At 31.8% G+C, this 12178-nt stretch overlaps 1 protein-coding gene across 2 annotated transcripts; it reads left to right on the forward strand.

Moving 5' to 3' along the window:
* Positions 1-4651: 4651 nt before the first annotated feature.
* Positions 4652-10209, forward strand: LOC114759531 (probable inositol transporter 2). 2 transcript variants are annotated; one of them, XM_028948725.1, is made up of 6 exons: positions 4652-4813; positions 5376-5446; positions 7337-7672; positions 8229-8336; positions 8425-9018; positions 9486-10209. In XM_028948725.1, the coding sequence occupies exons 1-6, from the start codon at positions 4678-4680 to the stop codon at positions 9975-9977; spliced, it is 1737 nt and encodes a 578-aa protein (XP_028804558.1). In that variant the 5' UTR covers positions 4652-4677; the 3' UTR covers positions 9978-10209. The 2 variants fall into 2 exon arrangements, with proteins under 2 accessions (XP_028804558.1, XP_028804559.1); XM_028948726.1 differs by having other exon boundaries at positions 8431-8856; positions 9528-10209.
* The last annotated feature ends 1969 nt before the right edge of the window (positions 10210-12178 follow it).

Raw genomic sequence — 12178 nt, forward strand, 5'->3', positions numbered from 1 at the left:
TAAATTTATTTGGATTTATGTAAAAATATGTCTAAAAAGTATATCTGAGATAAGTTAAGCACTCTCACTGAAATGAATGTAACAAAAACCACTGCGTACTAAATGTGCATGTTTTGTTTGTCAGAACTCAGAACGTTGGCGCAAAAAGGTTTGTCAGAAGGAATCCTTGTCTGGCTCTATGTTTTCAAGTACTTATTAAAACATTACTTTAAAACCAGGCATTTCATTCTTTTTTACTCAGAATAATATTTGATCTGTACTTTATATTCTCCATGTCTGGTTAAATGTAATAATAGTACAGACTAAACAATAGATTAATAAAACAAAAATAGATTTTGTTTGGTCTTGTCCATTCGAAAAGAAGGGTCCTCAACATGCCAGCTTTATATTAAAAATGAAATAGATCATATTATCCTTATCATTGCGACGTTGATTTCACTAATCTAGGGGCAATCAAGTGAGATTTTAAACAAATGCTACGTTGATGATCTAATATAAGAGTTAGATAATTAATTTAAAGAGATTAAAAAATTAGTTAAGTTGATTATTTTTATCACATATGTGTTTTCTAAATTATCCCATTTAATCATATGTATTAGAACTACCTCCTGGTAAGAACCTTTACAATTAATAAAAATGTTTTAAGAAAAAAATATGAATTTGAGAGAAAAAGTAAATTAATGTATTATATTATTATTTAGAGTCAAATTGAATTTTCAATTAATTTTTATATTAGTATATGTCACTGTTACATATATATTAGATTGGGATGACTCTAAGCATGAAAGGTAGCTTAAGTTAGATTGAAAAAAAGAAGAAGATATTTTATATAGTTTCGGGAGTAATTGACATTTTATTCGAAAATTGAAACAACTTTTTTTTTTAAAATCTTAACTTTTTATTCAAGTTAGATTTCTTTTTATTAATTTATTTTTGGTAGTAGTTAGATTTCTTTTTATAAACATATATCTTAATATAAATCACATTAAATTTTAGTATTAGTTTGCAAAAAATCAGTTGAAATAAAAATTATTTTTTTGCTAAACATTATCAATCCAAACAAATCTGGAATGTTATTTAAATGACATGACGCAAGGAAGACTGATCACGGGCTCAAGTGAAGCGTGGATGGATACAGTGGGCACGTGCCCATGCGGGGCCAGATCACGTGCCACATGCGAGGCACGAGATTGGGTCCGTCTTCCTTACCCAAACAAGGGCGAGGAGTGATCAAGACGGTCGGTGGAAGCGGTCATAGTTGCAAACCATCTCAAATTTTGCAACGCAAGTTATACTGTAAAATGAATTTTACATTTAAAATCAGAATAATAAATCAAAACTCTAAAATCATATTATTGTCCACTCTTTTTCACTGGCTTTATTAAATATGAATGTATATAAAAAATACTTAATACTCCTCCGGTCCTAATTATAAGACCCAATTGACTTATTTGAGGAGATTAAGGAAGTAAGTTAAGTTGGTTATTTATAATAAATAAATATTGTTATTCCTAAAATATCCTTGCTAATTAAGTATATTGGCTAAAACTATCATTATTAGAAGGATTATCTTGGAAAAAAATGCATAAATATAAGAGAGAAAATGGATTGGGTCTTATAATTAGGACCAAATAAAAAGTCAAATTGGGTCTTATAATAAGGACCGGAGGAGTACTTTTTAAAGCTAAGAAAGTAGTAACACCTTCTAAAAAAATGCTCTATACATGACATTAGAGGGAGCATACAAGATTGTTTGAAGCAAAATGAATCTATTAGAAATTTAATTGTTTCTTTTTTTTTTTATCATACAACAAACTAGAGCAGTGAAATCAACCCATATATGCAATATTTTTATATCACTACTATTATTAACTAAATACACTTATTTATTTTTATGGTGCTTAAATTATTGATGTCATTGTTCTTTTCATGGTCTGCTCTAAAAATATTTTAAGAATAAAATTATTTGATAAAAAAGAAAATTAAAAAAACTGGTGATTTTTGTTTGAAAATTTTATTAACTAAAAGGATTTAAAATTGAGTAATGGTGATCTGTGTATGAAATTTTATAAAAGATCGGTACTTTCTGCATACAAAAATATACCATGTCCTTCTAACTAATAAAATTTTTAAACAATAAGTTTTGAGTGATTTGTTTTTAAAAAGGTGTGTGCATGCATAAACTTAAGTGGGTTTGATATAATTAATTTTTTTTAAATATAATGTGAATAATATAATTTTGTAAATGGTTTGGAATCTTTTAAATTAGTGAGTAAGACGAGGAAGCCCAAAAAAAGCAAAATGCTGTGATTGCTTTAGAAGGGAGTAGTTGCAGGTAATGAAAACTTGCTTTCTCTGGTTAATTAAAATTTGGTTGAATCATCTTTGCCATCATTAATAGAAAAGTAAGATTAGGTACGCAAAATAATCATGTGCTTAACCTCTCATTAATGTCAAGTTTTTTTATTTATACTTCACCCCACAACTCTTTTTTGGTCAATTAGCAATGTGATATCAACATACGTAAATCCTCATATATAAGGGCTGCTAACTTATTTATAAAGTGATCATTTAGATTACAAATGAAAGAGATAATGATATTTTTAAGTCTTGTACCAGTTACATTTTAATATTTTTGGGTATAATTAGATATAAGCTAAAACATACATTTGATCTTCTAATTTTACATCAAGGTTTTAGTTTAGTCTCTTAAATTTATAGATTATACTGTTAGCTCCTTAATCTTAAAATATTAACTCAGCGAATTTAATCTGTAACTCTGCAAATAAACGCAGACAATGCATGCTTAAAATTTAATCCTTTGATACAGTATTTTTGTATTTTATTATATCATAGTATAAAAAATTTTATATTCATGTATTTTATTCTAATTTCTTCATTATTAAATTTACATTTATTTGTCTCACTCTTTTTGAAATCAAAATCATGATTAAGAAAATAAATTGTTCCAATCGAAATCTTTTTTTTTTTTGGGTATTTTTGCCTGGGAAAAAACACTACTAGTACGTTTCTGAACACTAGAAAATCCATATATTCCATCATATAAGTTAGGTTGTCCTAATATGTTTTTAAACAATATGAGAGAGAAGTGAGTTCTGTTACAATTGATTTGTTTTGTTAACAAAAAAGAAAACATATTCAGTTATATTTGCACAGATTAGGTTGTCGCCACATAACATGGTAGTAGGATGTGAGTTAATTTTATTTTCAGAACAATTTTTATCCATTTTAAACAAATATACTGAGAGCTATAATCCTATAATCCTATAATCCTGCACTTTTTTATCTTTTTTGAAAAAATTTTAGCTAAAAGGGAATCTATACACCCACAATATATTGTGATTTTTAGGGTAAAAATTGCTATTGACAAGGGCAAACGACTCAACTAGTATTTAGATTTTGGAAATCCTTCCACCGAATTCTGGTTGGTTTTTTGGATATTTCAACTAGTATATAGGTAATGTCTAAAGAATTTATATTATAATTGAATTAATTAATGTTATCAATAATGATCAAGCTCTTTAAATAGGTAGGAGGAAATTAATTTCGCATACAATAGTTGAATAAAGAAATTAGAAACATTGAGATCTATATATTTTTCTCACAAGTCCTCAAGTTACTAATTAATTATGTTTTGGACTTAAAAGAAGAAGAAAATAAGAGGGAAAATAAAAAGAAAACTTCAATGCACGGTGTAAACCCTCAGCGGAAGAAAGAATGCCACAAGCCAATGCCATATGCTTTAGAAAATTATCACGGGATTCCAAAAAAAAAAAAAGTAATTATAAAAAAGTCTCACAATACATTGGATCATTTTCTTCACCAGCAATTATAATTGCATGTTATTAATCATCTCTTATTCTAATTATAAGAATTTATTTGTAGAACCTCCGGTTCTTATTATAAAATCTCGTTTATAGACTACAAACGAAATCTTATAATTAGGATCGAAAGTAATATTAACTTACTGTGAGATTTTCTAGTGATTACTGGTGTTTTCCTTTATATTAAAAAAAAAAGATAACAAAAAACATATTGTTATTTACACATATTGTTTTAGATAAAATTGGAGAAAAGTCCCCTATCAAAAATTTTATTTGTACAAAATTCGCAAAGTCTTGATATGTTTTTATGTATAAAAATTTATCAGGTCATTTTTATGAATAAAACTTTTAACGGGCACTGTTCTCTAGTTTTCTCTTTTTATCTTTATTAGAATAATGTTTAATTTCTTTGGCCTCCAAAATTTTAAAAATTACTGATTCAGACCCGAATGAATGAAGGACTATAGTTGAAAGAATAAGTAGCATGAACGGATGATAGTTAGGGGAGTAAAAAAAAATAGTAAATGGTTACGAGTGTGGTTAATAATGAAAAAAGGAAGAGTCCATAACGGTCAAGGCGAAACGGTGTATGTGCTGTGCCTGTGTGTGTCGATGAAACCAAACCACCTCACACCCCTTGTTTTCTGGTCCGATCCCCCCTCTCACTCTCCTCCTTTATATTCTCTACGAAGACGCCACGCTTTATATCTTCTACCCCCTCCCCTTCCTCCTTCCTATTCTCCTCACTCTTCACGTTTTCTCTTCACTCTCTTTCAATTCCCTTCAAGCAACACGCACACACGCAAATCCGGTGACTGTATTTGTTCCGTCCATGGAAGGCGGTGTTCCTTCTGACGTTGATGCCTCTGCTTTTCGAGCATGTTTGTCTCTCTCTTACAAGAATCCTTACATTCTTCAACTCGCCTTCTCTGCTGGAATCGGTGGCCTCCTCTTTGGCTATGATACTGGTACGCTCTCCATCTTTCTTCTGTTGTTTTTTTTTTCTCCTTTCCGATCAAGTAATTAAGTTCGATATCTTCAATGCCGCCGGTTGATGTTTCCAGCAAGAAGCTTTGTTCCTCTGTTTGTTGTTTTCTGTTTTTCGCCGGTTCAACATCCTCATTTTCTCTACTCCTTTGCAATTTGAGTTAATTGGTGAAAGGAGATCGATTTTTTTTTTTGGTTTGGCAGATTAAAGTCTGAAGTGTGTCAGATCTAGAGAGTACGTCCGTCTCGCTTTATCTTCAGCTTGTGGAAAACTAAAATCAGTCTCTCACTCTGTTCTTGTTTCTTAATCTCTGATTCATGCACGCCTACTTCTTCTCTGTTCTAGTCCATAAGCATCCATGAACAATTTGACGTCTAGTTGTTCTGAGAGAACTTTTTTTGTCGAATTTTGCTTGTTCTTAATTTCTAAGTGTGTCTTCATGTTTTCATTTGATTACGAAATGCATTCGAGAGCAGAAGAAATTCATGTTTTCTGTTCACAGAGTAACACTGGCTTTTTTTTCTTTTTCTTTTAACGTGCAGGAGTGATATCTGGGGCTCTTCTGTATATAAGAGATGAGTTCGTTGAAATGACGCAGAAGACATGGCTGCAGGTGATATGCTCGTTTTGCTTCAGTTTGTTAATGAATAGGAGATCACTTTTTTCATTCGATTCAGATATATCTTTCTCGTGAATTTCATGCGTCTTGGACACACGTTTCAATCAGTTTTTGAAAAACAACAAAGCATCCTCTCAGTTTTGGTTCAGTCAGTCTCTTCTTAATTATAGAAGGCAAAGAGGAAGAAGAAAAATCGGATCCCTCTTCTATAATTTATTAAAAAAAAATTTGATTGGAATGAAAATTCATAATAGTTTATAAAATGTAAGTTTTCACTGTTTTCATGATGTTTGGGTTAACAAGAGAAAAATAGATTATGTGGTGACATAGGGGGGGGGAAGTTATGTGGCTATGGCCAAAAAATAATGGGAAAATTGTAAGAAAAAAAAGAGATTTTGGAAATGGAAAAATTATAAATAGGGACCTATTATAATATTAGTATCAGTTTTGATAACAACTGATAACCAAATGACAACCATTTTTGTGAACAGGTCTTTATATGTTATTTTTTAATTTTTAAGATTTTTTTGCTATTTTTCCAAAAATAATTGGTAGGATCCGGAATTTCAGGATTCTTTTGGCAAACAGGTCCCCAACATTTTTGGACTAAAAATAGTAAATAAGTAGAACGACTATGCTTTTCTCCCTTGGTTTTCCTAATCCTTTATCCTTCCGCCGTCTTGAAGTCATTCAACCATACACGTTACAAGTTGTCCCAAAAAGGCCCTCTTCCTCCCCCCCCGGGGGGTGACCCCCCAAAAAGGCCCTCTTGACATATACGCAAATGAAGACATGATTTTTAAGATTAACTCTGTTTAATTTTAATTGAAATTTCCTCTTATTACAAATATAGAATAAAACCAAAATAAACATACAAGAACATTAATCAATATAAAAAATAATTAATATATTAAATAAATTAAAAATATTACAATATAAAAAATAAATATTTAAGTGGTAATTAAAATGAGAATGAAAAACGAGATGATTATAGGTTATAAAACTGTTTCAGGGTATAACATGATAATTAAGAATTGGAAGGAAAGTCTGTGCACTTGTTTATTATCTGCCTTTGTTTTTTTCCCGCTTTTATAGTGGAAATATATATATGTTCTTATTAAGTTTAAGAACAATTATTTCTTCCCCCAGAAAAGCAGGGTTAAGAGGGGAAAAAAAAAGAAAAAGAAAAAAGGAGCCTCTTTTTAAAAGATAAATAAATCTGTTTTTTCATAGAAAAACTGCTTTTTGTTCCGAAGAGGCTTTAAGTGTTCATCTGATTGACCTCAACGGGTTATCGGCCTAAGAAATTTAAATTTGATATTGTCAAGACAAACACAAAACGCGCACACCCAAACTGTTTACTTGCCCTTGCCCTCATCATATAAATGATTAAACTTCGATATTTTTATTGTATTTTTTTAGGCAAAACGTAGTGAATATTAGCTATTTTTATTGTATTTTTTTACGGAAAACTTAGTAAATATTAGCTAGTGCATAAAATGAAGTTACAATAAACAAATGGAGAAAATAAACACCACCAGAAATTAAATTGAGAATGAACATTCAACATATTTGGAGGCAAGGATAAGTGAAATAATACATGATAAATTCCTGCGATTGAAATGTTGTGAAATTGAAGTTATTCACTTCGAAACAAGTTTAGACGACTTTACCGTCATTTGCTTCAAAGGATCCGCTTCCTTTCACACTGTGCCGTTAAAGATGTAGGATGTGTTTGTGTGTGTGATATTAATAGAGATAAAAAAATTAAAAAAAGGAAAAAGATGCCAGAGGTGTGTACCTCATATATATATATATAGTCACTTTTTGTTGTGTTACTTTATATCCTAATGTATTCATGATGAAATGGTGTTTATACTACAGGAAATGGTGGTGAGTATGGCACTTGTGGGAGCAATCATAGGTGCTGCAGTAGGAGGATGGGTCAATGATCGATTTGGAAGGAAAATAACAATCTTCATCGCAGATTTCCTCTTCCTTACTGGCTCTGTCATCATGGCCGCTGCTCCCAACCCCATTGTTCTCATTGTTGGCCGTCTCTTTGTTGGTCTTGGTGTTGGAGCAGCTTCCATGGCTTCTCCTCTTTACATTTCAGAGACTTCTCCAAGTAAAATTAGAGGCGCCCTTGTTGCTCTCAATAGCTTCCTCATAACTGGAGGTCAATTCCTCTCCTACCTCATCAACTTGGCCTTCACTAAGGTGAGATAATACCTGCTGCTGTCTACGTTATCCATAGTTTTGCACAGTTACTATGCGATATTATGCTATAATGGGATAGAACATATCAAGTTGGGAAAATGACGTTAGAAAGTGATGCAAATCAATTGTGAATGAGGATAACAACAATCCATTGATGAATTGAGTTAGTCAATTGTTAGGTTCCATGAAATGTTTTCAAATATTTCATATAACTTTGGAGGTTGACTATCTATTTCGTCAATTGACTAGTTCTCTTTTCTGTTAATAACTTATGATAAGAATTTTATAATAGATATAGGAAATTATTACTCAATTTTGTTAGAAATTTTAGATATACAAATGAATTTTTGACAATTTATAATTGATATCTAGTTAGAATTTTCAAATCAACCTAACGAGGATCTACTTCTTTTATTGTACTTTTCCAAAATTTGGGGGCCTTAATATGCTCTTGTTCCTTTTCAAGTCCTTCATTTTCATTTCCCCTGAAAACATTTAGTCAACGAAATAGCTCGGTAGTATAGTTTATAAATACATGGATGATCTTTTATTTCAGACCTCAGGAACTTGGAGGTGGATGTTAGGAGTGGCAGCCTTACCTGCTTTGATACAAATTATTCTGATGTTCTGGCTCCCAGAATCACCACGTTGGCTTTACAGAAAGGTGCTGCACCAAAAATTGCTATGTTTTGAAAACAATAATGTCTAACTCTATGATAGACTAATCTATGTCAAAAATGTGTGTATAACAGGGAGAGGTAGAAAAAGCTAAAGCAATTTTGAAGAAGATTTATGTTGACGATGTTGAAGCTGAAATCCAAGCCTTGCACGATCAAGTTCAACTAGAAATGAAAATACAGGACGAGGCAAAAAATATTAAGAAGAGTGACATGTTTAAAAACAAATCAGTAAGAAGAGGGTTGTATGCAGGGGTAGGCCTTCAAATCTTTCAGCAATTCGTGGGAATCAACACAGTGATGTATTACAGCCCCACAATAGTCCAATTAGCTGGTTTTGCTTCAAATCAAACGGCACTCCTTCTATCACTCATCACGTCTGGACTCAATGCATTTGGCTCTATTTTGAGCATATACTTTATTGATAGAACTGGGAGGAAGAAGCTTGCCCTTATCAGTTTGGTTGGTGTTGCTTGCTCACTTGGTCTTCTAACTGCTATATTTCAAGTTGCCAGTACTCACTCTCCTATGGTCAGCCCTATTGCAACCAAACACTTCAATAACACTTGCGCTAGTTACGCCTCAGCAGCGGATGCCAGTTCCTGGCATTGCATGACTTGCCTCAAAGCTAATCCAGTTTGTGGATTCTGTGCCGACAAATCTGATAAGGTAACATCTCATTACTCATATCAATCTACTTGACTTGACAATGCAGTGTGCTTGAGCCAAGCCTTACAATATCCTCAGTCTAACTCTGTTTTGGCGGGTTTACATTGAATCCTTACAGCAACAGATAAAAATATTGTACGATTACATAAAAATATGAAAAATCATTATCTTCTATGGCTAGATCCTTAGAGATCCCTTGGGCGCTGCCCTTTCATGATCCAACACGTTGCTCAATTAAGTTGGAAATTTTCTAGTATAGTTTATTACGAAATTTACATAGAGTTCGAATAAATGATGCGGAAAATTGAGGGGGGGAGATAGAGTAAGTGAGCACCATAAATGTTCTGCCTTCATATAATTCTTTCACCAAAACTCTTATTTTCACACCACATAAGTTGTTCCTTTATGCACTTCAATAAACTTATGTTCATGCTCATAAGATAAAACTGTGAATTGCTGTTGTGCAGCTATCGCCGGGGGCATGTTTGGTGACAAGTCAAATGTCAGAGAAGCAATGCAAAAGCGAAAAAAGAGATTGGTACACGGAGGGTTGTCCCAGCAAAGTTGGTTGGGTAGCAATATTAGGACTCGCTCTCTACATCATCTCCTTCTCACCTGGAATGGGAACGGTTCCTTGGGTCATGAACTCTGAATTATACCCTTTACGGTACAGAGGAATCTGTGGTGGCATCGCTTCTACAGCACTTTGGATTTCCAACCTCATTGTATCTCAAACCTTCTTGACCATGACAAAATCCATAGGAACTTCGTGGACCTTCTTATTGTTTGGTGTCATTGCTGTTGTAGCTGTTTTCTTTGTCATCATCTTTGTTCCTGAAACTAAAGGGCTTCCCATGGAGGATGTGGAGAAGATGCTGGAAGATCGGTCTGTTAATTTCAAGTTCTGGGAGCCACGTAAGAAGAAAAACAAGACTGGAAAGAATGAGTCATTTAATTAACTTTGAGATTAATTACAGGGACCTACATTTATGGTACATAAATAACCACCCTGAGCGACACTATTTCATTATACCATAGGAGTAAGATTAATCGGGTAGAGAGATGATAGATCTTCTCTTGAAGATAGAAGAACTACTTCAAGAGCATTGTCACGTTTACTCGATATTTGTAATTGAGTTGAATGAGAATAACAAGCCCTTTTGTCAACAGAATATACTTCTTTGTTGAGCATCTATTATTTCGTTATTGTTGCAAGACAAGTTCAACATTCAACACTCCCCCTTTCCTTTTTATAAGAAATAATTTCTCTTATAATTTTGTCCCTAAATATAAAAAATAAATTCTCTTTATCTAATAACAAAAGGTTGATATAGTTTCTAAAGAACTGGCCATTGATAATGAAAATTATGACCCACAAACATATATATTAGAATATTTGTTTATCTAAAGGGTCTTAAGGTGATAGTGCAATTGGATTGAAATTCATTATTATATTTGAATTAGGAAGCATTTGGATTTCTAAGTTAAAGATATATTATTAGCTTACTATATGCTATTTACTCTATTTGAAATATAAAAAAAAATATTTATATGACTCACATTTGAGGGAGAGATTGTTGAAATACAAGTGTGAATTATGTTGGATGGAATTTGTTATTATTAATATTAAAGTCATTACTTATATCTCATATTCCTTTTGAAAAATGCTCCAGAAGAGTTAGTAGCGTCCAACCTTTCATGAGTGTGCAAGTCTTTACCATTGGGTAAAAGATGAAAAATAACATTATAGAAGAGCTACATCATGATTTATTATCCTGAAGATAAAATCCATAATTAATAGTATATTCCTTATGAAATATTAAGGTAAAAAATGAATAATATGACATGGTAACAAGAAGTTTACTAATAATTGAGAATAACTTTACAATAAACCAGAAGTTTATGCATTTATAGTTTGGCATGATCGGTCAGATCATCCTAGATCATAATGATGAAAAATATCATGAAAAATGTGTATTGTCATTTATTAAAGAACCAAAAGATTCTTTAAAAATGATATATGATTCAAGAATTTTTATGCGTTGTTTGTTCTCAAAAGAACTAAATAAGAGAACATCACTAGCTATGCTCAAAATCGAATCCGTGCATATTTATAATGTATCAACTTATGGCCCATTTAGACACCATGTGGGCCAAAGTAATACTCTATAAATGAAAGATGCATCTATAAAATGGTCACAGGTATTTATGGTCAACTTGCAATATGAAATGTGCAAATATGTTCAAATAATTACATTGGGTATATAAGTTTTTGATTATGAAATCAATATGATTCTCGTTGAGATTGTAGTGATTGTTCCTCACGTTGTTGATAATTATATGTTTAGTAAAAGCCTCCATAAGTAGCTAGATTAGAGTTTATGAGAACATAATTCCCATTTGAGTGTTGGGATGATTGGTTTTATATATTTTTGCACATAAATGCATCAAGCCAACAATGTATTATGAATTTTTCCATTATAATTGGCTTTTGGTCAGAATCCAGACATTTTTCATCTTAGAATGTGCAATATCTATTATTCCACCGCAATAATGTACATAGATGGATATTAAAAGTAAGGTGGGATCACTGTTAGATAAGAATATTCTTATTCTTGCTTGTCTCTAAATGAAACAAAATAATATTTCTAAAGGAGATTTATAGATTTGGAAGACCTACATTACATTTTCCCAATATAAGGGGGAGAAAATGTATAGTTGGAAAAGAAAACACATAAAATGCATTTTCACTATCAAATGTAAATCCTCAAATGTAGTAGTATGAACTAGAAGTTCATAAAGTATTGTATTCGTAAAACATTACTAATATGTGCCAGATGCAATTACTGACCTAAATGAGAATTCTTAATTCTTATATTCCAGCTAAAAGTGTTCCTATTCTTAAAGATATACTAAAAGCATGAAATTATGATCGGTTCCAAAAGAAAAAAAAAAGAAGAACAAATGATTATGATGATCATATTAAGGAGGCATGAATTGCAAAAGAGGTTAAGACATAATTCTTTGACCCCCGAAGAGGTTTAAGTGTCTGAAAGCAATAAGCAGATCTCGATAGGTTATGTCATTAAAAAAAGGACCGTTAAAGGAATACAATTGTCGACAATAATTTTATTGATGATATCAAATGATCAAATAAGGA

This window comes from Neltuma alba, unplaced genomic scaffold (genome assembly GCF_004799145.2).
Source record: "Neltuma alba isolate B1F8T4 unplaced genomic scaffold, ASM479914v2 tig00010858_pilon, whole genome shotgun sequence".
NCBI lineage: Eukaryota > Viridiplantae > Streptophyta > Magnoliopsida > Fabales > Fabaceae > Neltuma > Neltuma alba.

Coding starts and splice junctions, on each gene's coding strand:
- LOC114759531 (XM_028948725.1), top strand. CDS start 4,678: ATGGAAGGCGGTGTTCCTTCTGACGTTGATGCCTCTGCTTTTCGAGCA. Junction 4,814..5,375: donor CCTCTTTGGCTATGATACTG/GTACGCTCTCCA, acceptor TTTAACGTGCAG/GAGTGATATCTGGGGCTCTT. Junction 7,673..8,228: donor TCAACTTGGCCTTCACTAAG/GTGAGATAATAC, acceptor CTTTTATTTCAG/ACCTCAGGAACTTGGAGGTG.